The sequence below is a fragment of the Mustelus asterias genome, unplaced genomic scaffold (assembly GCF_964213995.1).
Source record: "Mustelus asterias unplaced genomic scaffold, sMusAst1.hap1.1 HAP1_SCAFFOLD_1974, whole genome shotgun sequence".
NCBI lineage: Eukaryota > Metazoa > Chordata > Chondrichthyes > Carcharhiniformes > Triakidae > Mustelus > Mustelus asterias.
The window spans coordinates 41232-67079 of record NW_027591919.1 but is presented as its reverse complement, the minus strand read 5'-3'; the positions used below and the strand labels follow the sequence as shown (position 1 = coordinate 67079).

Genomic DNA, 25848 nt, shown 5'->3' with positions numbered 1-25848 from the left:
AGGGGTGTCGGGGCTGGAGGAGGTTACAGAGATAGGGAGGGTTGTGGGGGCTGGAGGGGGTTACAGAGATAGGGAGGGGTGTCGGGGCTGGAGGAGGTTACAAATATAGGGAGGGGTGTGGGGGCTGGAGGGGGTTACAGAGATAGGGAGGGGTGTAGGGGCTGGAGGAGGTTACAGAGATAGGGAGGGGTGTAGGGGCTGGAGGAGGTTACAGAGATAGGGAGGGGTGTAGAGGCTGGAGGAGGTTACAGAGATAGGGAGGGTTGTGGGGGCTGGAGGGGGTTACAAATACTGGGAGGGGTGTGGGGGCTGTAGGGGGTTACAGAGATAGGGAGGGGTGTAGGGGTTGGAGGAGGTTACAGAGATAGGGAGGGAGTTGTAGGGGCTGGAGGAGGTTACAGAGATAGGGAGGGGTGTAGGGGCTGGAGGAGGTTACAGAGATAAGGAGGGGTGTAGGGGCTGGAGGAGGTTACAGAGATAGGGAGGGGTGTAGGGGCTGGAGGAGGTTACAGAGATAGGGAGGGGTGTAGGGGCTGGAGGTGGTTACAGAGATAGGGAGGGGGTGGAGGGGCTGGAGGAGGTTACAGAGATAAGGAGGGGTGTAGGGGCTGGAGGAGGTTACAGAGATAAGGAGGGGTGTAGGGGCTGGAGGAGGTTACAGAGATAAGGAGGGGTGTAGGGGCTGGAGGAGGTTACAGAGATAGGGAGGGTTGTAGGGGCTGGAGGAGGTTACAGAGATAGGGAGGGGTGTAGGGGCTGGAGGAGGTTACAGAGATAGGGGGGGGGTGTAGGGGCTGGAGGTGGTTACAGAGGTAGGGAGGGGTGTAGGGGCTGGAGGAGGTTACAGAGATAGGGAGGGGTGTAGGGGCTGGAGGAGGTTACAGAGATAAGGAGGGGTGTAGGGGCTGGAGGAGGTTACAGAGATAGGGAGGGGTGTAGGGGCTGGAGGGGGTTACAGAGATAGGGAGGGGTGTAGGGGCTGGAGGGGGTTACAGAGATAGGGAGGGGTGTAGGGGCTGGAGGAGGTTACAGAGATAGGGAGGGGTGCAGGGACTGGAGGGGGTTACAGAGATAGGGAGGGGTGTAGGGGCTGGAGGGGGTTACAGAGATAGGGAGGGGTGTAGGGGCTGGAGGAGGTTACAGAGATAGGGAGGGGTGTAGGGGCTGGAGGGGGTTACAGAGATAGGGAGGGGTGTAGGGGCTGGAGGGGCTTACAGAGATAGGGAGGGTGTGAGCGATGGGGGGAGGGAGTGAGCGATGGGGGGAGGGAGTGAGTGATTGTGGGGGGAGGGGGGGGGGTGATGGGGGGGGGGGGCGGGTTTTGGACACGGGCGATCAGACGATACCCCATGCCGCGGACTGACCTGACAAAACCCATCTGCTGGCAGCTGAGCTGGCCAATGGGCTGGTTACTGCCAGAGGAACAGACCAGTCTCCACACCTCAGTCTCCGGGTCGTAGACAGACAGACGGGAGTCGGCTGTTACCTGGACTGCAAAGGAACAACATTTCATTGGTCAACCGGCCACAATCCAATCACTCCCCGTGTCTGTGACGGAACAGTGTTTTTTTACTCATTCCTGGGACACGGGTGTCGCTGGGCCCAGCATTTATTCCCCATCCTCAGTTGCCCTTGGAGGGCAGTTGAGAGTCAACCACATTGCTGTGGCTCTGGAGTCACATGTAGGCCAGACCGGGGAAGGACGGCCAGTTAAAGTGTGGTCTAACCGAGGGATATGGAGACTGGAACTGTGCACAGTGCTCCGAGTGTGGTCTAACCGAGGGATATGGAGACTGGAACTGTGCACAGTGCTCCGAGTGTGGTCTAACCGAGGGATATGGAGACTGGAACTGTGCACAGTGCTCCGAGTGTGGGTCTATCCGAGGGATATGGAGACTGGAACTGTGCACAGTGCTCCGAGTGTGGGTCTAACCGAGGGATATGGAGACTGGAACTGTGCACAGTGCTCCGAGTGTGGGTCTAACCGAGGGATATGGAGACTGGAACTGTGCACAGTGCTCCGAGTGTGGGTCTAACCGAGGGATATGGAGACTGGAACTGTGCACAGTGCTCCGAGTGTGGGTCTAACCGAGGGATATGGAGACTGGAACTGTGCACAGTGCTCCGAGTGTGGGTCTAACCGAGGGATATGGAGACTGGAACTGTGCACAGTGCTCCGAGTGTGGTCTAACCGAGGGATATGGAGACCGGAACTGTGCACAGTGCTCCGAGTGTGGGTCTAACCGAGGGATCTGGAGACCGGAACTGTGCACAGTGCTCCGAGTGTGGGTCTAACCGAGGGATATGGAGACCGGAACTGTGCACAGTGCTCCGAGTGTGGGTCTAACCGAGGGATCTGGAGACCGGAACTGTGCACAGTGCTCCGAGTGTGGGTCTAACCGAGGGATACGGAGACTGGAACTGTGCACAGTGCTCCGAGTGTGGGTCTAACCGAGGGATATGGAGACCGGAACTGTGCACAGTGCTCCGAGTGTGGTCTAACCGAGGGATATGGAGACTGGAACTGTGCACAGTGCTCCGAGTGTGGTCTAACCGAGGGATATGGAGACCGGAACTGTGCACAGTGCTCCGAGTGTGGGTCTAACCGAGGGATATGGAGACTGGAACTGTGCACAGTGCTCCGAGTGTGGGTCTAACCGAGGGATCTGGAGACTGGAACTGTGCACAGTGCTCCGAGTGTGGGTCTATCCGAGGGATCTGGAGACTGGAACTGTGCACAGTGCTCCGAGTGTGGGTCTAACCGAGGGATATGGAGACCGGAACTGTGCACAGTGCTCCGAGTGTGGTCTAAGGGAGGGATATGGAGACCAGAACTGTGCACAGTGCTCCGAGTGTGGTCTAACCGAGGGATATGGAGACCGGAACTGTGCACAGTGCTCCGAGTGTGGTCTAACCGAGGGATATGGAGACTGGAACTGTGCACAGTGCCCCGAGTGTGGGTCTAACCGAGGGATATGGAGACCGGAACTGTGCACAGTGCTCCGAGTGTGGGTCTAACCGAGGGATATGGAGACCGGAACTGTGCACAGTGCTCCGAGTGTGGGTCTAACCGAGGGATATGGAGACCGGAACTGTGCACAGTGCTCCGAGTGTGGGTCTAACCGAGGGATATGGAGACCGGAACTGTGCACAGTGCTCCGAGTGTGGGTCTAACCGAGGGATATGGAGACCGGAACTGTGCACAGTGCTCCGAGTGTGGGTCTAACCGAGGGATATGGAGACCGGAACTGTGCACAGTGCTCCCAGTGTGGTCTAACCGAGGGATATGGAGACTGGAACTGTGCACAGTGCTCCGAGTGTGGTCTAACCGAGGTTCAGCTTATGAAGTTGATTGGAATTATTTACTGAGCTTACCATGGTAAAGTTCCGAATCCACCTTTCTCACAGACGTCACTGAAAGAGAAACGTGGAGAATTCAGTGTTGTGAAGCTCTCCCACACGGTGTCCCACCAGGAACGCCCCAAACCACAGCTCCGTGCTAACTCTGCGACCTGTAACCCATCTCGGACACAGTTCACCCCCCCGCCGCTCCCTTCCCCACACCGACTCCCAGACCAACAGTATCACCCCCGCCTTCAACTGAACCTACAAATCCCCCCTCCCCATCTCTGTAACCTCCTCCAGCCCCTACACCCCTCCCTATCTCTGTAACCTCCTCCAGCCCCTACACCTCTCCCTATCTCTGTAACCCCCTCCAGCCCCTACACCCCCTCCCTATCTCTGTAACCTCCTCCAGCCCCTACACCCCTCCCTATCTCTGTAACCTCCTCCAGCCCCTACACCCCTCCCTATCTCTGTAACCTCCTCCAGCCCCTACACCCCTCCCTATCTCTGTAACCTCCTCCAGCCCCTACACCCCTCCCTATCTCTGTAACCCCCTCCAGCCCCTACACCCCCTCCCTATCTCTGTAACCTCCTCCAGCCCCTACACCCCTCCCTATCTCTGTAACCTCCTCCAGCCCCTACACCCCTCCCTATCTCTGTAACCTCCTCCAGCCCCTACACCCCTCCCTATCTCTGTAACCTCCTCCAGCCCCTACACCCCTCCCTATCTCTGTAACCCCCTCCAGCCCCTACACCCCCTCCCTATCTCTGTAACCTCCTCCAGCCCCTACACCCCTCCCTATCTCTGTAACCTCCTCCAGCCCCTACACCCCTCCCCATCTCTGGAACCTCCTCCAGTCCCTACACCCCCTCCCTATCTCTGTAACCTCCTCCAGCCCCTACACCCCTCCCTATCTCTGTAACCTCCTCCAGCCCCTACACCCCTCCCTATCTCTGTAACCCCCTCCAGCCCCTACACCCCCTCCCTATCTCTGTAACCTCCTCCAGCCCCTACACCCCTCCCTATCTCTGTAACCTCCTCCAGCCCCTACACCCCTCCCCATCTCTGTAACCTCCTCCAGCCCAGACACCCCTCCCTATCTCTGTACCCTCCTCCAGCCCCTACACCCCTCCCTATCTCTGTAACCGTCTCCAGCCCCGACACCCCTCCCTATCTCTGTAACCTCCTCCAGCCCAGACACCCCTCCCCATCTCTGTAACCCCCTCCAGCCCCTACACCCCTCCCCATCTCTGTAACCTCCTCCAGCCCCTACACCCCTCCCTACCTCTGTAACCTCCTCCAGCCCAGACACCCCTCCCCATCTCTGTAACCTCCTCCAGCCCCTACACCCCTCCCTATCTCTGTAACGTCCTCCAGCCCCGACACCCCTCCCTATCTCTGTAACCTCCTCCAGCCCAGACACCCCTCCCCATCTCTGTAACCCCCTCCAGCCCCTACACCCCTTCCCATCTCTGTAACCTCCTCCAGCCCCTACACCCCTCCCTACCTCTGTAACCTCCTCCAGCCCAGACACCCCTCCCCATCTCTGTAACCTCCTCCAGCCCCTACACCCCTCCCTACCTCTGTAACCTCCTCCAGCCCAGACACCCCTCCCCATCTCTGTAACCTCCTCCAGCCCCTACACCCCTCCCTCTCTCTGTAACCTCCTCCAGCCCCAACACCCCTCCCTATCTCTGTAACCTCCTCCAGCCCCGACACCCCTCCCTATCTCTGTAACCTCCTCCAGCCCAGACACCCCTCCCCATCTCTGTAACCCCCTCCAGCCCCTACACCCCTCCCCATCTCTGTAACCTCCTCCAGCCCCTACACCCCTCCCTACCTCTGTAACCTCCTCCAGCCCAGACACCCCTCCCCATCTCTGTAACCTCCTCCAGCCCCTACACCCCTCCCTACCTCTGTAACCTCCTCCAGCCCCTACACCCCTCCCCATCTCTGTAACCTCCTCCAGCCCCTACACCCCTCCCTACCTCTGTAACCTCCTCCAGCCCAGACACCCCTCCCCATCTCTGTAACCTCCTCCAGCCCCTACACCCCTCCCTATCTCTGTAACCTCCTCCAGCCCCGACACCCCTCCCTATCTCTGTAACCTCCTCCAGCCCAGACACCCCTCCCCATCTCTGTAACCCCCTCCAGCCCCTACACCCCTCCCCATCTCTGTAACGTCCTCCAGCCCCCCTACACCCCTCCCTATCTCTGTAACCTCCTCCAGCCCCTACACCCCTCCCTATCTCTGTAACCCCCTCCAGCCCCTACACCCCCTCCCTATCTCTGTAACCTCCTCCAGCCCCTACACCCCTCCCTATCTCTGTAACCTCCTCCAGCCCCTACACCCCTCCCCATCTCTGGAACCTCCTCCAGTCCCTACACCCCCTCCCTATCTCTGTAACCTCCTCCAGCCCCTACACCCCTCCCTATCTCTGTAACCTCCTCCAGCCCCTACACCCCTCCCTATCTCTGTAACCCCCTCCAGCCCCTACACCCCCTCCCTATCTCTGTAACCTCCTCCAGCCCCTACACCCCTCCCTATCTCTGTAACCTCCTCCAGCACCTACACCCCTCCCCATCTCTGTAACCTCCTCCAGCCCAGACACCCCTCCCTATCTCTGTAACCTCCTCCAGCCCCTCCACCCCTCCCTATCTCTGTAACCGTCTCCAGCCCCGACACCCCTCCCTATCTCTGTAACCTCCTCCAGCCCAGACACCCCTCCCCATCTCTGTAACCCCCTCCAGCCCCTACACCCCTCCCCATCTCTGTAACCTCCTCCAGCCCCTACACCCCTCCCTACCTCTGTAACCTCCTCCAGCCCAGACACCCCTCCCCATCTCTGTAACCTCCTCCAGCCCCTACACCCCTCCCTATCTCTGTAACCTCCTCCAGCCCCGACACCCCTCCCTATCTCTGTAACCTCCTCCAGCCCAGACACCCCTCCCCATCTCTGTAACCCCCTCCAGCCCCTACACCCCTCCCCATCTCTGTAACCTCCTCCAGCCCCTACACCCCTCCCTACCTCTGTAACCTCCTCCAGCCCAGACACCTCTCCCCATCTCTGTAACCTCCTCCAGCCCCTACACCCCTCCCTCTCTCTGTAACCTCCTCCAGCCCCTACACCCCTCCCTATCTCTGTAACCTCCTCCAGCCCCGACACCCCTCCCTATCTCTGTAACCTCCTCCAGCCCAGACACCCCTCCCCATCTCTGTAACCCCCTCCAGCCCCTACACCCCTCCCTACCTCTGTAACCTCCTCCAGCCCCTCCACCCCTCCCCATCTCTGTAACCTCCTCCAGCCCCTCCACCCCTCCCTACCTCTGTAACCTCCTCCAGCCCAGACACCCCTCCCCATCTCTGTAACCCCCTCCAGCCCCTACACCCCTCCCCATCTCTGTAACCTCCTCCAGCCCCTACACCCCTCCCTACCTCTGTAACCTCCTCCAGCCCAGACACCCCTCCCCATCTCTGTAACCTCCTCCAGCCCCTACACCCCTCCCCATCTCTGTAACCTCCTCCAGCCCCTACACCCCTCCCCATCTCTGTAACCTCCTCCAGCCCCTACACCCCTCCCTCTCTCTGTAACCTCCTCCAGCCCCTACACCCCTCCCTATCTCTGTAACCCCCTCCAGCCCAGACACCCCTCCCTTTCTCTGTAACCTCCTCCAGCCCCTACACCCCTCACTATCTCTGTAACCTCCTCCAGCCCCTACACCCCTCCCTATCTCTGTAACCCCCTCCAGCCCAGACACCCCTCCCTATCTCTGTAACCCCCTCCAGCCCAGACACCCCTCCCTATCTCTGTAACCTCCTCCAGCCCCTACACCCCTCCCTATCTCTGTAACCCCCTCCAGCCCAGACACCCCTCCCTATCTCTGTAACCCCCTCCAGCCCCGACACCCCTCCCTATCTCTGTAACCTCCTCCAGTCCCTACACCCCTCCCTATCTCAGTAACCTCCTCCAGCCCCTACACCCCTCCCTATCTCTAACCTCCTCCAGCCCCGACACCCCTCCCTATCTCTGTAACCTCCTCCAGCCCCTACACCCCCTCCCTATCTCTGTAACCTCCTCCAGCCCCAACACCCCTCCCTATCTCTGTAACCTCCTCCATCCCCTACACCCCTCCCTATCTCTGTAACCTCCTCCAGCCCCGACACCCCTCCCTATCTCTGTAACCCCCTCCAGCCCCTACACCCCCTCCCTATCTCTGTAACCTCCTCCAGCCCCTACACCCCCTCCCTATCTCTGTAACCTCCTCCAGTCCCTACACCCCTCCCTATCTCAGTAACCTCCTCCAGCCCCTACACCCCTCCCTATCTCTGTAACCTCCTCCAGCCCCGACACCCCTCCCTATCTCTGTAACCTCCTCCAGCCCCTACACCCCCTCCCTATCTCTGTAACCTCCTCCAGCCCCGACACCCCTCCCTATCTCTGTAACCTCCTCCAGCCCCGACACCCCTCCCTATCTCTGTAACCCCCTCCAGCCCCTACACCCCCTCCCTATCTCTGTAACCTCCTCCAGCCCCTACACCCCTCCCTATCTCTGTAACCTCCTCCAGCCCCTATACCCCTCCCTATCTCTGTCACCTCCTCCAGCCCCTACACCCCTCCCTATCTCTGTAACCTCCTCCAGCCCCTACACCCCTCCCTATCTCTGTAACCTCCTCCAGCCCCGACACCCCTCCCTATCTCTGTAACCTCCTCCAGCCCCTACACCCCTCCCTATCTCTGTAACCTCCTCCAGCCCCTACACCCCTCCCTATCTCTGTAACCTCCTCCAGCCCCTACACCCCCTCCCTATCTCTGTAACCTCCTCCAGCCCCTACACCCCTCCCTATCTCTGTAACCTCCTCCAGCCCCGACACCCCTCCCTATCTCTGTAACCTCCTCCAGCCCCTACACCCCCTCCCTATCTCTGTAACCTCCTCCAGCCCCTACACCCCTCCCTACCTCTGTAACCTCCTCCAGCCCAGACACCCCTCCCCATCTCTGTAACCTCCTCCAGCCCCTACACCCCTCCCTACCTCTGTAACCTCCTCCAGCCCCTACACCCCTCCCCATCTCTGTAACCTCCTCCAGCCCCTACACCCCTCCCTACCTCTGTAACCTCCTCCAGCCCAGACACCCCTCCCCATCTCTGTAACCTCCTCCAGCCCCTACACCCCTCCCTATCTCTGTAACCTCCTCCAGCCCCGACACCCCTCCCTATCTCTGTAACCTCCTCCAGCCCAGACACCCCTCCCCATCTCTGTAACCCCCTCCAGCCCCTACACCCCTCCCCATCTCTGTAACGTCCTCCAGCCCCCCTACACCCCTCCCTATCTCTGTAACCTCCTCCAGCCCCTACACCCCTCCCTATCTCTGTAACCCCCTCCAGCCCCTACACCCCCTCCCTATCTCTGTAACCTCCTCCAGCCCCTACACCCCTCCCTATCTCTGTAACCTCCTCCAGCCCCTACACCCCTCCCCATCTCTGGAACCTCCTCCAGTCCCTACACCCCCTCCCTATCTCTGTAACCTCCTCCAGCCCCTACACCCCTCCCTATCTCTGTAACCTCCTCCAGCCCCTACACCCCTCCCTATCTCTGTAACCCCCTCCAGCCCCTACACCCCCTCCCTATCTCTGTAACCTCCTCCAGCCCCTACACCCCTCCCTATCTCTGTAACCTCCTCCAGCCCCTACACCCCTCCCCATCTCTGTAACCTCCTCCAGCCCAGACACCCCTCCCTATCTCTGTAACCTCCTCCAGCCCCTCCACCCCTCCCTATCTCTGTAACCGTCTCCAGCCCCGACACCCCTCCCTATCTCTGTAACCTCCTCCAGCCCAGACACCCCTCCCCATCTCTGTAACCCCCTCCAGCCCCTACACCCCTCCCCATCTCTGTAACCTCCTCCAGCCCCTACACCCCTCCCTACCTCTGTAACCTCCTCCAGCCCAGACACCCCTCCCCATCTCTGTAACCTCCTCCAGCCCCTACACCCCTCCCTATCTCTGTAACCTCCTCCAGCCCCGACACCCCTCCCTATCTCTGTAACCTCCTCCAGCCCAGACACCCCTCCCCATCTCTGTAACCCCCTCCAGCCCCTACACCCCTCCCCATCTCTGTAACCTCCTCCAGCCCCTACACCCCTCCCTACCTCTGTAACCTCCTCCAGCCCAGACACCTCTCCCCATCTCTGTAACCTCCTCCAGCCCCTACACCCCTCCCTCTCTCTGTAACCTCCTCCAGCCCCTACACCCCTCCCTATCTCTGTAACCTCCTCCAGCCCCGACACCCCTCCCTATCTCTGTAACCTCCTCCAGCCCAGACACCCCTCCCCATCTCTGTAACCCCCTCCAGCCCCTACACCCCTCCCTACCTCTGTAACCTCCTCCAGCCCCTCCACCCCTCCCCATCTCTGTAACCTCCTCCAGCCCCTCCACCCCTCCCTACCTCTGTAACCTCCTCCAGCCCAGACACCCCTCCCCATCTCTGTAACCCCCTCCAGCCCCTACACCCCTCCCCATCTCTGTAACCTCCTCCAGCCCCTACACCCCTCCCTACCTCTGTAACCTCCTCCAGCCCAGACACCCCTCCCCATCTCTGTAACCTCCTCCAGCCCCTACACCCCTCCCCATCTCTGTAACCTCCTCCAGCCCCTACACCCCTCCCCATCTCTGTAACCTCCTCCAGCCCCTACACCCCTCCCTCTCTCTGTAACCTCCTCCAGCCCCTACACCCCTCCCTATCTCTGTAACCCCCTCCAGCCCAGACACCCCTCCCTTTCTCTGTAACCTCCTCCAGCCCCTACACCCCTCACTATCTCTGTAACCTCCTCCAGCCCCTACACCCCTCCCTATCTCTGTAACCCCCTCCAGCCCAGACACCCCTCCCTATCTCTGTAACCCCCTCCAGCCCAGACACCCCTCCCTATCTCTGTAACCCCCTCCAGCCCAGACACCCCTCCCTATCTCTGTAACCCCCTCCAGCCCCGACACCCCTCCCTATCTCTGTAACCTCCTCCAGTCCCTACACCCCTCCCTATCTCAGTAACCTCCTCCAGCCCCTACACCCCTCCCTATCTCTAACCTCCTCCAGCCCCGACACCCCTCCCTATCTCTGTAACCTCCTCCAGCCCCTACACCCCCTCCCTATCTCTGTAACCTCCTCCAGCCCCAACACCCCTCCCTATCTCTGTAACCTCCTCCATCCCCTACACCCCTCCCTATCTCTGTAACCTCCTCCAGCCCCGACACCCCTCCCTATCTCTGTAACCCCCTCCAGCCCCTACACCCCCTCCCTATCTCTGTAACCTCCTCCAGCCCCTACACCCCCTCCCTATCTCTGTAACCTCCTCCAGTCCCTACACCCCTCCCTATCTCAGTAACCTCCTCCAGCCCCTACACCCCTCCCTATCTCTGTAACCTCCTCCAGCCCCGACACCCCTCCCTATCTCTGTAACCTCCTCCAGCCCCTACACCCCCTCCCTATCTCTGTAACCTCCTCCAGCCCCGACACCCCTCCCTATCTCTGTAACCTCCTCCAGCCCCGACACCCCTCCCTATCTCTGTAACCCCCTCCAGCCCCTACACCCCCTCCCTATCTCTGTAACCTCCTCCAGCCCCTACACCCCTCCCTATCTCTGTAACCTCCTCCAGCCCCTATACCCCTCCCTATCTCTGTCACCTCCTCCAGCCCCTACACCCCTCCCTATCTCTGTAACCTCCTCCAGCCCCTACACCCCTCCCTATCTCTGTAACCTCCTCCAGCCCCGACACCCCTCCCTATCTCTGTAACCTCCTCCAGCCCCTACACCCCTCCCTATCTCTGTAACCTCCTCCAGCCCCTACACCCCTCCCCATCTCTGTAACCTCCTCCAGCCCCTACACCCCCTCCCTATCTCTGTAACCTCCTCCAGCCCCTACACCCCTCCCTATCTCTGTAACCTCCTCCAGCCCCGACACCCCTCCCTATCTCTGTAACCTCCTCCAGCCCCTACACCCCCTCCCTATCTCTGTAACCTCCTCCAGCCCCGACACCCCTCCCTATCTCTGTAACCTCCTCCAGCCCCTACACCCCTCCCTATCTCTGTAACCTCCTCCAGCCCCTACACCCCTCCCTATCTCTGTAACCTCCTCCAGCCCCTACACCCCCTCCCTATCTCTGTAACCTCCTCCAGCCCCTACACCCCTCCCTATCTCTGTAACCTCCTCCAGCCCCGACACCCCTCCCTATCTCTGTAACCTCCTCCAGCCCCTACACCCCCTCCCTATCTCTGTAACCTCCTCCAGCCCCTACAATACTCACCGACGGCCCACACAGTCACGGCAGCGATAGCGAGGAGGAACACCATTGCTACGGTAACCGCGGTGAGTCTACCCGTGGGCGTGCAGGGCCCTGGAATGTCCTTGTGTCCAGACTGCAGACCACCTGAGGAAAGAGATCCGATTCAGTTTAAATCCGCCACGAATGAGGGAACGGAGAGAGACCAGGAGCGCAATCCCAGATTCCCCACACAGCAAACGGCTTCATAGTTTGTTTATTCACAGGATTAGGGGCAGCGCGGTGACACGGTGGTTAACGCTGCTGCCTCACAGCGCCAGGGACCCGGGTTCGATTCCCGGGGGCACGGTGACACAGTGGTTAGCGCTGCTGCCTCACAGCGCCAGGGACCCGGGTTCGATTCCCGGGGGCACGGTGACACAGTGGTTAGCGCTGCTGCCTCACAGCGCCAGGGACCCGGGTTCGATTCCCGGGGGCACGGTGACACAGTGGTTAGCGCTGCTGCCTCACAGCACCAGGGACCCGGGTTCGATTCCCGGGGGCACGGTGACACAGCGGTTAGCGCTGCTGCCTCACAGCGCCAGGGACCCGGGTTCGATTCCCGGGGGCACGGTGACACAGTGGTTAGCACTGCTGCCTCACAGCGCCAGGGACCCGGGTTCCATTCCCGGGGGCACGGTGACACAGTGGTTAGCGCTGCTGCCTCACAGCGCCAGGGACCCGGGTTCCATTCCCGGGGGCACGGTGACACAGTGGTTAGCGCTGCTGCCTCACAGCACCAGGGACCCGGGTTCGATTCCCGGGGGCACGGTGACACAGTGGTTAGCGCTGCTGCCTCACAGCGCCAGGGACCCGGGTTCGATTCCCGGGGGCACGGTGACACAGTGGTTAGCGCTGCTGCCTCACAGCGCCAGGGACCCGGGTTCGATTCCCGGGGGCACGGTGACACAGTGGTTAGCGCTGCTGCCTCACAGCACCAGGGACCCGGGTTCGATTCCCGGGGGCACGGTGACACAGTGGTTAGCGCTGCTGCCTCACAGCGCCAGGGACCCAGGTTCCATTCCCGGGGGCACGGTGACACAGTGGTTAGCGCTGCTGCCTCACAGCGCCAGGGACCCAGGTTCGATTCCCGGCTCGGGTCACTGTCTGTGTGGAGTCTGCATGTTCTCCCAGTGTCTGCGTGGGTTTCCTCCCACAGTCCAAAGATGTGCGGGTGAGGTGGATTGGCGAAGGGATATCCACGGCGTGATGGGGATCGGGAGGAGCGCCTGGATAGGATGCGCTTATGGAGAATCAAAGAACAAAGAAAATTACAGCACAGGAACAGACCCTTCGGCCCCTCCAAGCCTGCACCGACCATGCTGCCCCGACTTAACTAAAACCCCCTACCCTTCCGGGGACCATATCCCTCTATTCCCATCCTATTCATGGATTTGTCCAGATGCCCCTTAAAAAGTCATGTTTCCGCTTCCACTCCCTCCCCCGGCAATGAGTTCCAGGCACCCACCACCCTGTGTAAAAAATCTGCCTCGTACATCTCCTTTAAACCTTGTCCCTCGCACCTTGCCCCCGAGTAATTGACTCTTCCACCCTGGGAAAAAGCTTCTGACTATCCACTCTGTCCATGCCCCTCATAATCTTGTAGACTTCTATCAGGTCTCCCCTCAACCTCCGTCGCTCCAGTGAGAACAAACCAAGTTTCTCCAACCTCTCCTCATAGCTAATGCCCTCCATACCAGGCAACATCCTGGTAAATCTTTTCTGTACCCTCTCCAAAGCCCCCACATCCTTCTGGTAGTGGGGCGACCAGAATTGAACACTATATTCCAAGTGCGGCCTAACTAAGGTTCTATAAAGCTGCAACATGACTTGCCAATTTTTAAACTCAATGCCCCGGCCGATGAAGGCAAGCATGCCGTATGCCTTCTCGACTACCTTCTCCACCTGCGTTGCCACTTTCAGTGACCTGTGTACCTGTACACCCAGATCCCTCTGCCTATCAATGTGGAATTGATGGACCAAATGGCCTCTTTTTGCACTGTTGAGATTCCATAGGGGAAATAAACTTGCAGAGACATGGGTATAGAGTGGGAGGAGAATAGGACTGGGCGGGTGCCGAGGGAGTGCCGCCCTGTCAGAGGGTCAGGGCCGAGGGAGTGCCGCACTGTCAGAGGGTCAGTGCTGAGGGAGTGCCGCACTGTCAGAGGGTCAGTGCCGAGGGAGTGCCGCACTGTCAGAGGGTCAGTGCTGAGGGAGTGCCGCACTGTCAGAGGGTCAGTGCTGAGGGAGTGCCGCACTGTCAGAGGGTCAGTACTGAGGGAGTGCCGCACTGTCAGAGGGTCAGTGCTGAGGGAGTGCCGCACTGTCAGAGGGTCAATACTGAGGGAGTGCCGCATTGTCAGAGGGTCAGTAAAAAGAACAACAAAGAACAGTACAGCACAGGAAACAGGCCCTTCGGCCCTCCAAGCCTGTGCCACTCCTTGGTCCAACTAGACCAATCGTTTGTATCCCTCCATTCCCAGACTGCTCATGTGACTATCCAGGTAAGCCTTAAACGATGTCACCGTGTCTGCCTCCACCACCCTACTTGGCAGCGCATTCCAGGCCCCCACCACCCTCTGTGTGAAAAACGTCCCTCTGATGTCTGAGTTATACTTCGCCCCTCTCAGCTTGAGCCCGTGACCCCTCGTGAACGTCACTTCTGATCTGGGAAAAAGCTTCCCACTGTTCATCCTATCTATACCCTTCATAATCTTCTATTAGATCTCCCCTCATTCTCCGTCTTTCCAGGGAGAACAACCCCAGTTTACCCAATCCCTCCTCATAGCTAAGACCCTCCATACCAGGCAACATCCTGGTAAACCTTCTCTGCACTCTCACGCCTCCATGTCCTTCTGGTAGTGCGGCGACCAGAACTGGACGCAGTACTCCAAATGTGGCCTAACCAGCGTTCTATACAGCTGCATCATCAGACTCCAGCTTTTATATTCTATGCCCCGTCCTATAAAGGCAAGCATGCCATATGCCTTCTTCACCACCTTCTCCACCTGTGTTGCCACCTTCAAGGATTTGTGGACTTGCACACCCAGGTCCCTCTGTGTTTCTATACTCCTGATGACTCTGCCATTTCTTGTATAACTCCTCCCTACATTATTTCTTCCAAAATGCATCACTTCGCATTTATCCGGATTAAACTCCATCTGCCACCTCTCAGCCCAATTTTCCAGCCTATCTATATCCTGCTGTATTGCCCGACAATGCTCTTCGCTATCCGCAAGTCCAGCCACCTTCGTGTCATCCGCACACTTGCTGATAACACCAGTTACACCTTCTTCCAAATCATTTATATATATCACAAATAGCAGAGGCCCCAGTACAGAGCCCTGCGGAACACCACTGGTCACAGACCTCCAGCCGGAAAAAGACCCTTCGACCGCTACCCTCTGTCTCTTGTGGCCAAGCCAGTCCTCCACCCATCTAGCCACTTCTCCTTGTATCCCATGAGCCTCAACCTTCTTAACCAACCTGCCATGAGGGACTTTGTCAAATGCCTTACTGAAATCCATATAGACGACATCCACGGCCCTTCCTTCGTCAACTGTTTTTGTCACTTCCTCAAAAAACTCCACCAAACTTGTAAGGCACGACCTCCCTCTTACAAAACCATGCTGTCTGTCACTAATGAGATTGTTCCGTTCTAAATGCGCATACATCCTGTCTCTAAGAATCCTCTCCAACAACTTCCCTACCATGGACGTCAAGCTCACCGGCCTATAATTTCCTGGATTATCCCTGCTACCCTTCTTAAACAACGGGACCACATTCACTATCCTCCAATCCTCAGGGACCTCACCTGTGTCCAAAGAAGCGACAAAGATTTCCACCAGAGGCCCAGCAATTTCATCTCTCGTCTCCCTGAGCAGTCTTGGATAGATGCCATCAGGCCCTGGGGCTTTGTCAGTTTTAATGTTCCCTAAGAAACCTAAACACTTCCTCTCTTGTAATGGAGATTCTCTCTAGTGGGTCAACACCTCCCTCCGAGACACTCCCGGTTAACACGCCCCTCTCCTTCGTGAATACCAATGCAAAGTATTCATTTAGGATCTCCCCTATTCCCTTGGATTCTAAGCATAATTCCCCTCCTTTGTCCCTGAGGGGTCCGATTTTCTCCCTGACAACTCTTTTGTTCCTAACGTATGAATAGAATGCCTGAGGATTCTCCTTAATCCTGCCTGCCAAGAACATCTCGTGACCTCTTTTTGCCCTTCTAACTCCCCGTTTGAGTTCTTTCCTACTCTCTCTGTATTCCTCCAGAGCTCCATCTGTTTTCAGTTGCCTGGACTTAACGTACGCCTCCCTTTTCATTTTAATCAGATCCTCAATTTCCCTGGTTATCCACGGCTCTCGAATCCTACCTTTCCTATCTTTCCTTTTTACAGGCACATGCCTATCCTGCAGCCTTATCAACTGTTCCTTAAAAGACTCCCACATGCCAGACGCGGACTTACCCTCGAACATCCTCTCCCAATCAACATCCACCAATTCCTGCCTAATCCGGCTATAGTCAGCCTTCCCCCAATTTAGCACCCTGCCCGTAGGACAGCACTCATCCTTGTCCATTACTATCCTAAAGTTAACAGAGTTGTGGTCACTATTTGCCACATGTTCCCCTACCGAAACTGAGGGAGTGCCGCACTGTCAGAGGATCAGTGCTGAGGGAGTGCCGCACTGTCAGAGGGTCAGTGCTGAGGGAGTGCCGCACTGTCAGAGGGTCAGTGCTGAGGGAGTGCCGCACTGTCAGAGGGTCAGTGCTGAGGGAGTGCCGCACTGTCAGAGGGTCAGTGCTGAGGGAGTGCCGCACTGTCAGAGGGTCAGTGCTGAGGGAGTGCCGCACTGTCAGAGGGTCAGTGCTGAGGGAGTGCCGCACTGTCAGAGGGTCAGTGCTGAGGGAGTGCCGCACTGTCAGAGGGTCAGTGCTGAGGTAGTGCCGCACTGTCAGAGGGTCAGTGCTGAGGGAGTGCCGCACTGTCAGAGGGTCAGTGCTGAGGGAGTGCCGCACTGTCAGAGGGTCAGTGCTGAGGGAGTGCCGCACTGTCAGAGGGTCAGTGCTGAGGGAGTGCCGCACTGTCAGAGGGTCAGTGCTGAGGGAGTGCCGCACTGTCAGAGGGTCAGTGCTGAGGGAGTGCCGCACTGTCAGAGGGTCAGTGCTGAGGGAGTGCCGCACTGTCAGAGGGTCAGTACTGAGGGAGTGCCGCACTGTCAGAGGGTCTGTACTGAGGGAGTGCCGCACTGTCAGAGGGTCAGTGCCGAGGGAGTGCCGTACTGTCAGAGGGTCAGTGCCGAGGGAGTGCCGCACTGTCAGAGGGTCAGTACTGAGGGAGTGCCGCACTGTCAGAGGGTCAGTATCACATTGCTGCCTGTGGGATCTTGCTGTGCGTAATCAGGCGACAGTTTCCTGCACAGAACAGCGACCTCACTTTAAACAAATTCCAGCATTAGCCGCGGAGGTATTTGGGACGTCCCGAGGTGTGGGGGGTGTGGGCTGGTGTAACGGGACCCTCAGTAGTCAGGGGGTGGGGGTGGCGTCACTGTGAAAATTGGATCCTCGATAGGGACGGGGGCGGGGGAGGGGGGTGGTATTTTGCTGTTCTCTCGACAGGTTTATTGCGACTCTCCTCGAGCTGGGGCTGGTGGGATTCGAACTCCAGGATTACCCGAGGCTGTGACGCGGTGAGGGGGAGGGGGGGGGGGGGGGGGGGGGGGGAGATGGGGGCTCCACCTGCGGGGGAGGGGGTGCTCCCCTTGCCTCGCACAAATCGTACACACAAACAGGGAAGCTGGATCCACCGGCCCCAAGAGCCCACTACCCCCCACAACCCCACACTGTTCAGGGGAGGGGGGGGGAGCTTTCATATCCCCCACCTCGTCCCTACACCCCCCCCTGCGCCCCTCAGGTCACTCCAGCGGCATCTGTCCGGGTTCTGGCTCTCTCGCTGCGGCAACAGACAGAACACGGGTTTGCCAAAACCAAACTCCAGCTAGCGACCTTGGGACAGTGTACACAGCTGGGTGCCAGTGTGACGTGATGGCTTTCAGAGAGCAGGGAAAATATACACCGGGACATCCCAACATCCCTCGCTCGCTGTCACCCTCCCGGGACCCAGGCCCCAGGCTGTGTGTCCCTCTCTCTCACACTCGGGACTCACTCAAATCTCCACGCTTCCCAGAGGGACCACCTTGGGAGCACTTTGAGATGTTTAGGCTGCATTTGGGGCACTGCGTACAGTTCTGGTCACCTCACTATTAGAAGGACGTGGAAGCTTTGGAGAGAGTGCAGATAAGGTTCACCGGGATGTTGCCGGGTCTCGAGGGTGTGAGGAGAGGTTGGATAAACTAGGATTGTTTGCATAGAATCCCTACAGTGCAGAAGGAGGCCATTCGGCCCATCGAGTCTGCACCGACCACAATCCCACCCAGGCCCTACCCCCACATATTTTACCCGCTAATCCCTCTAACCTACGCATCCCAGGACTCTAAGGGGCAATTTTTAACCTGGCCAATCAAACTAACCCGCACATCTTTGGCCTGTGGGAGGAAACCGGAGCACCCGGAGGAAACCCACGCAGACACGAGGAGAATGTGCAAACTCCACACAGACAGTGACCCGAGCCGGGAATCGAACCCAGGTCCCTGGAGCTGTGAAGCAGCAGTGCTAACCACTGTGTCACCGTGCCGTTTTCACTGAAAGACGGAGGTTGAGGGGAAACCTGGTCTACAGAATGATGAGAGGCACAGACAGGGTGGATAGTCAGAGGCTTTTCCCCAGGGTGGAAGTGTCAATTACTGGGGGCACAGGTTCAAGGAGAGAGGGGGGAAGTTTAAGGGAGATGTGCGGGGGAGGGTTTTTCACACAGAGAGTGGTGGGTGCCTGGAACGCGTTGCCAGAGGGGGGTGGTGGAAGCAGACACGTCAGCAACATTTAAGAGGCATCTGGATGGGTCCATGAATAGGGAGGGAATCGAGGGATATGGACTGGGTTAAGGCATCATGATCAGCACAGGCTTGGAGGGCCGAAAGGCCTGTTCCTGTGCTGTACTTCTCTTTGTTCTATCTCTGTAACCTCCTCCAGCCCCTACACCCCCTCCCTATCTCTGTAACCTCCTCCCAGCCCCTGCACCCCTCCCCTATCTCTGTAACCTCCTCCAGCCCCTGCACCCCTCCCTATCTCTGTAACCTCCTCCAGCCCCTGCACCCCTCCCTATCTCTGTAACCTCCTCCAGCCCCTGCACCCCTCCCTATCTCTGTAACCTCCTCCAGTCCCTGCACCCCTCCCCATCTCTGTAACCTCCTCCAGTCCCTGCACCTCTCCCTATCTCTGTAACCTCCTCCAGTCCCTGCACCCCCTCCCTATCTCTGTAACCTCCTCCAGCCCCTACACCCTCTCCCTATCTCTGTAACCTCCTCCAGCCCCTACACCCTCTCCCTATCTCTGTAACCCCCTCCAGCCCCTACACCCCTCCCTATCTCTGTAACCTCCTCCTGCCCCTGCACCCCTCCCTAGCTCTGTAACCTCCTCCAGCCCCTGCACCCCTCCCTATCTCTGTAACCTCCTCCAGTCCCTGCACCCCTCCCCATCTCTGTAACCTCCTCCAGTCCCTGCACCTCTCCCTATCTCTGTAACCTCCTCCAGTCCCTGCACCTCTCCCTATCTCTGTAACCTCCTCCAGTCCCTGCACCCCCTCCCTATCTCTGTAACCTCCTCCAGCCCCTACACCCTCTCCCTATCTCTGTAACCTCCTCCTGCCCCTGCACCCCTCCCAAGCTCTGTAACCTCCTCCAGCCCCTGCACCCCTCCCTATCTCTGTAACCTCCTCCAGCCCCTACACCCCTCCCTATCTCTGTAACCTCCTCCAGCCCCTACACCCCTCCCCATCTCTGTAACCTCCTCCCAGCCCTACACCCCTCCCTATCTCTGTACCTCCTCCAGCCCCTACACCCTCTCCCTGTCTCTGTAACCTCCCTCCAAGCCCCTACACCCCCTCCCTAACTCTGTAACCCCCTCCAGCCCCGATACCCCTCCCCGTCTCTGCAACCTCCTCCAACCCTCCCGTAAGACATAGGAGCAGAATGAGGCCACTCGGCCCATCGGGTCTGCTCCACCATTCAATCATGGCTGATATTTTTCTCATCCCCATTCTCCTGCCTTTTCCCCATCACCCCTGATCCCCTTATTAATCAAGAACCTATCTACCTCTGTCTTAAAGACACTCAATGACCCGGTCTCCACAGCCTTCTGCGGCAAAGAGTTCCACAGATTCACCACTCTCTGGCTGAAGAAATTCCTCCTCATCCCTGTTTTAAAGGATCGTCCCTTTACCCTGAGGTTGTGCCCTCTGGTTCTAGTTTTTCCACTAGTGGAAACATCCTCTCCACGTCCACTCTATCCAGGCCTCGCAGTATCCTGTAAGTTTCAATAAGATCCCCCCCTCATCCTTCTAAACTCCAACGAGTACAGACCCAGAGACCTCAACCGTTCCTCATACGACAAGCTCTTCATTCCAGGGATCATTCTTGTGAACCTCCTCTGGACCCTTTCCAAGGCCGGCACATCCTTCCTTAGATACGGGGCCCAAAACTGCTCACAATATTCCAAATGGGGTCTGACCAGAGGCTGATACAGCCTCAGAAGTCCATCCCTGCTCTTGTATTCTAGCCCTCTCGGTATGAATGCTAACATTGCATTTGCCTTCCTAACTGCCGACTGAACCTGCACGTTAACCTTCAGAGAATCTTGAACAATGACTCCCAAGTCCCTTTGTGCTTCTGATTTCCTCAGCATTTTCCTATTTAGAGAAGTCAATGCTTCCATTCCTCCTTCCAAAGTGCATAACCTCTCACTTTTCCACATTGTATTCCATCTGCCACTTCTTTGCCCACTCTCCGAACCTGTCCAAGTCCTTCTGCAGCCCCCCTGCTTCCTCAATACTACCTGTCCCTCTACATATCTTTGTATCATCTGCAAACTTAGCCACTGTGCCTTCAGATCCTTCCTCCAAATCGTTAATGTATAATGTGAAAAGTTGTGGTCCCAGCACTGACCCGAGGCACACCACTAGTCACCAGCTGCCATCCTGAAAACGTGGTTAGCACTGCACCCTCACAGCGCCAGGGACCCTGGTTCGATTCCCGGCTCAGGTCACTCTGTGCAGACTCCGCACGTTCTCCCCGTGTCTGCGTGGGTTTCCTCCGGGTGCTCCGGTTTCCTCCCACACTCCAAAGATGTGCGGGTTTGGTGGATTGGCCGTGCTAAATTGCCCCTTCGTGTCAGGGGGACTAGCAGGGTAAATGCATGGGGTTATGGGGATGGGGCCTGGGTGGGATCATGGTGGGTGCAGACTCGATGGGCCGAATGGTCTCCTTCTGCACTGTAGGGTTCAATAATTCTACACCCCTCCGAGGTCTCTGCGCTCCTCCAATTCCGGCCTCTCGAGCATCCCCCGATTCCCATCGCTCCGCCATTGGCGGCCGTGCCTTCAGCTGCCTGGTGGACCCAAGGCTTTGGAATTCCCTCCCTAAACCCCTCCACCCTGAAGATGCCACTTTAGACTCGCTCGCTCGGCCTGGTGAGCGATGCTAACATCGGCCGGTACAGATCAGGAAGGATGTTGCCTGATTTACCCGGTGTGAGTGTGTCGGAGACGCGCTGTGCATCTGTTATATTCTAACACCACTCCCTTCCGCACATCAAGGTCAAACTCTCGCTCTCAACACAGCTTCATTGAAAAGTGATGACAACAGGTGAGTACCTATAATTCCAGAAAGGTCTCAGTTTCCATCTCGAACAATGCTGCCTCTGTCTTTCAGCCTCTGAGCTCCCACTGTCTCCGTATCTCTCGCTGTGAACTCCCAGCGTCACAGCGCATGGAGGGCAGGCGGGGAGTGGCGGGGGGGAGGGGGGGGGGGCGGGGGACAGTGTTGCGCACGGGACACCCATTTCTCCACACTCTAGTCGCAATATCACAGCACTGACCCTCTGACAGTGCGGCACTCCCTCAGCACTGACCCTCTGACAGTGCGGCACTCCCTCAGCACTGACCCTCTGACAGTGCGGCACTCCCTCAGCACTGACCCTCTGACAGTGCGGCACTCCCTCAGCACTGACCCTCTGACAGTGCGGCACTCCCTCAGCACTGACCCTCTGACAGTGCGGCACTCCCTCAGTACTGACCCTCTGACAGTGCGGCACTCCCTCAGCACTGACCCTCTGACAGTGCGGCACTCCCTCAGCACTGACCCTCTGACAGTGCGGCACTCCCTCAGCACTGACCCTCTGACAGTGCGGCACTCCCTCAGCACTGACCCTCTGACAGTGCGGCACTCCCTCAGCACTGACCCTCTGACAGTGCGGCACTCCCTCAGCACTGACCCTCTGACAGTGCGGCACTCCCTCAGCACTGACCCTCTGACAGTGCGGCACTCCCTCAGCACTGACAAGTCGCAGGCTAAAAATAATGATGGGGTGAATTCACTCCGGTATAAATAATTTTCCACATTCCTGACTCTTCTTCCACCCCGATTCCCGTTCTATCGCTTGGCATCCAAAAAACCATCCGTATCCCAACCACGGAGATCTCTGGAGTCCAGGATTCCAAAGGTTCCGCACCGCTCTGACTGAACGCAATTCCCCTCATCTCAGTTCTCAAGCAGTGATCCCGCAATCCCAATTTCCTGACCCCACTGGTTGCGGATCCTCGGGGTTGCGAAGTTCCCCTCTTGACTCCTCAGCGCAATGGCAATTTCTCCTCTCCCCTCTGACAAGGCTACTGCATTGTGGTGCGGTGGTTAGCGCCACTGCCTCACAGCGCCAGGGACCCGGGTTCGATTCCCGGGGGCACGGTGACACAGTGGTTAGCGCTGCTGCCTCACAGCGCCAGGGACCCGGGTTCGATTCCCGGGGGCACGGTGACACAGTGGTTAGCGCTGCTGCCTCACAGTGACAGGGACCCGGGTTCGATTCCCGGGGGCACGGTGACACAGTGGTTAGCACTGCTGCCTCACAGCGCCAGGGACCCGGGTTCGATTCCCGGGGGCACGGTGGCACAGTGGTTAGCACTGCTGCCTCACAGCGCCAGGGACCCGGGTTCGATTCCCGGGGGCACGGTGACACAGTGGTTAGCGCTGCTGCCTCACAGCGCCAGGGACCCGGGTTCGATTCCCGGGGGCACGGTGACACAGTGGTTAGCGCTGCTGCCTCACAGCGCCAGGGACCCGGGTTCGATTCCCGGGGGCACGGTGACACAGTGGTTAGCGCTGCTGCCTCACAGCGCCAGGGACCCGGGTTCGATTCCCGGCTTGGGTCACTGTGCAGACTCTGCACATTCTCCCCGTGTCTGCGTGGGTTTCCTCCGGGTGCTCCGGTTTCCTCCCACAGTACAAAGATGCGCAGGTTAGGTTGATTGGCCAGGATAAATTGCCCCTTAATGTCAGGTGGATTAGAAGGGTAAATGTGTGGGGTTACAGAGCACTCCTCGTCACAATGGATGTCTCGGCACTCTACACCAGCATCCCCCACGGCGATGGCATTGCTGCAACGGCCTCAGTACTCAACGCCGTCAACTGCCAGTTTCCAGATGCAATTTTACAACTCATCCGCTTCATCCTGGACCACAATGTCTTCACCTTCAACAACCAGTTCTTCATCCAGACACACGGAACAGCCATGGGGACCAAATCCGCACCTCAATATGCCAACACCTTCATGCACAGGTTCGAACAAGACCTCTTCACCGCACGGGACCTTCAACCGATGCTATACACTAGATACATCGATGACATTTTCTTCCTTTGGACTCATGGTGAACAATCACTGAAACAACTCTATGATGACATCAACAAGTTCCATCCCACCATCAGACTCACCATGGACTACTCTCCGGAATCGGTTGCATTCTTGGACACACGCATCTCCATTAAGGACGGTCACCTCAGCACCTCACTGTACCGCAAGCCCACGGATAACCTCACGATGCTCCACTTCTCCAGCTTCCACCCTAAACACGTTCCTTCAACATGCCATTGATGAAGACGAACATCTCGCCAAGGCCATCCCCACACCCCCACTTCTTGCCTTCAAACAACCGCACAACCTCAAACAGACCATTGTCCGCAGCAAACTACCCAGCCTTCAGGAGAACAGTGACCACGACACCACACAACCCTGCCACAGCAACCTCTGCAAGACGTGCCGGATCATCGACACGGATGCCATCATCTCACGTGAGAACACCATCCACCAGGTACACGGTACATACTCTTGCAACTCGGCCAACGTTGTCTACCTGATACGCTGCAAGAAAGGATGTCCCGAGGCATGGTACATTGGGGAAACCATGCAGACGCTACGACAACGGATGAATGAACACCGCTCGACAATCACCAGGCAAGACTGTTCTCTTCCTGTGGGGGAACACTTCAGCAGTCACGGGCATTCAGCCCCTGATCTTCGGGTAAACATTCTCCAAGGTGGCCTTCACGACACACGACAGCGCAGAGCCGCTGAGCAGAAACTGATAGCCAAGTTCCGCACACATGAGGACGGCCTAAACCGGGATGTTGGATTTATGTCACATTATCAGTAACCTCCACAGCTTGCCTCCTGGGCTTGCGGGCTATCCTGCCTGGAGACAATACACATCTCTTTAACCTGTGCTTAATGCTCCCTCCACCCACATTGTCTGTACCTTTAAGATCTGGTTGGCTGCAGGGATTCGCATTCTAATCAGTATTCTGTAACTTGATTTTGTGTCTCTGTGCCCTGTTTGAGAGCAGATTTCCACTCCATCTGACGAAGGAGCAGCGCTCCGAAAGCTTATGGTATTTGCTACCAAATAAACCTGTTGGACTTTAACCTGGTGTTGTTAAAACTCTTACTGTGTTACAGAGATAGGACAGGACTTGGGTGGGAATGTTGTCAGTAGAGGCTCGATGGGCCAAATAGCCTCCTTCCGCACTGTAGATTCTATGATAGTGCGCACTGTCCAGACAGCCTGGTTTACACTGGGGGAGGGGGGATGTGGAATTATATACATACACAGGGGCCCAGTGACTACACACACACACGAGTAAACTCTCACCTTTAAATCAACTCATTACAATCCATTTTTATAAAAAGATAAAACCACTTACCTTCTGGGTCAACCATGGCCTCGAAAACTTTCCAAAATCTATGAACAATGGCGGAACTCCTCTCTCAAATAAAATAATGAGGAAGCCTCGAACGCAAACCAGATCTGTTGCAAAACAAAAGTTTGGGGGGAGGGAAAAAAGTTTTTGAAAACTTTACAAAGAAACGGAACTCACTTTCTCACACACACAAAGTTTAACATTTCAGCCACTTAAATAAACTTAAAATTAAGCAATAATTGACTCACCTTGCTGTAATCGAGGTGTTTGTTTCGAGTAGAAAATTGATATCCTGCCGGGATCCAGGTGAGAAAACAACCTTACCGAAACTTTTTCTAACTTTTTCAAAAGTTTTCTCCCTCTCTCTCTCTTCCGTAGTAATAAAGTTCGCAATTCTCGTGAAATTGACGCATCGGTGAAACTGGGGAGAGATATTAAACCTCCTCCCTGCAACCAATTACTTCTGAACCATTAATTTCATCATATCATTAACAGCCCTCTTGCCAAAGGATCAGTCCCCACCTGCCACTCGCCTCTCCCACACAAGTTTTTGGGTGAAACTCACCAACTTCCGTTCAATCACCACCCACCCCCACTTCCCAGGACTTGGTTTAAAGCAACACTGACCCATCAACTCTCCCCCACCCCTCTCCCCAGCTACTCAGCCAGTTGGACACAACAGAGAGTTTTCCCTTTAATACACTGCCAGAAGTTAAGGGTTTGTTAAACTTTCGGAGGGATGCCTCTTGCCAAATTCTCTCCTGAATCATTGCCCGTGCTGAGAGCTGGAGGATTGTTGTTGTCCAGCGCTCTCCCGGGCACACAGCACTCCTCAGGATTCACGCTCCGGAGGTTGGGTGTGGGGATTTGACCGGGGACAATGGGAACTTCAGTTCACGAGGGGGAAAAGCTGGGATCGCTCCCCTTGGAGCGGAGAAGGTTAAGGGGGAGATTGAATCGAGGCGTTCATGCGGGTTGTTGTGATCTGGAAGGCGCTGCCCGAGCAGATTCATTCCGTGCCAACTGCGCACTTGAACTGTGCTGCGT

General features: G+C 57.3%; 1 protein-coding gene across 1 annotated transcript; it reads right to left on the bottom strand.

Annotated features, from left to right (window-relative positions):
* Positions 1-1364: 1364 nt before the first annotated feature.
* Positions 1365-25848, bottom strand: LOC144489057 (serine protease hepsin-like; the record flags this gene model as incomplete). Its single annotated transcript, XM_078207007.1, has 5 exons — positions 25050-25848; positions 24805-24908; positions 11644-11766; positions 3376-3414; positions 1365-1491 (listed from the first exon to the last, which is right to left on the bottom strand). Coding segments are annotated over exons 2-5 (305 nt in total), but the record flags the coding sequence as incomplete, so codon positions are not given.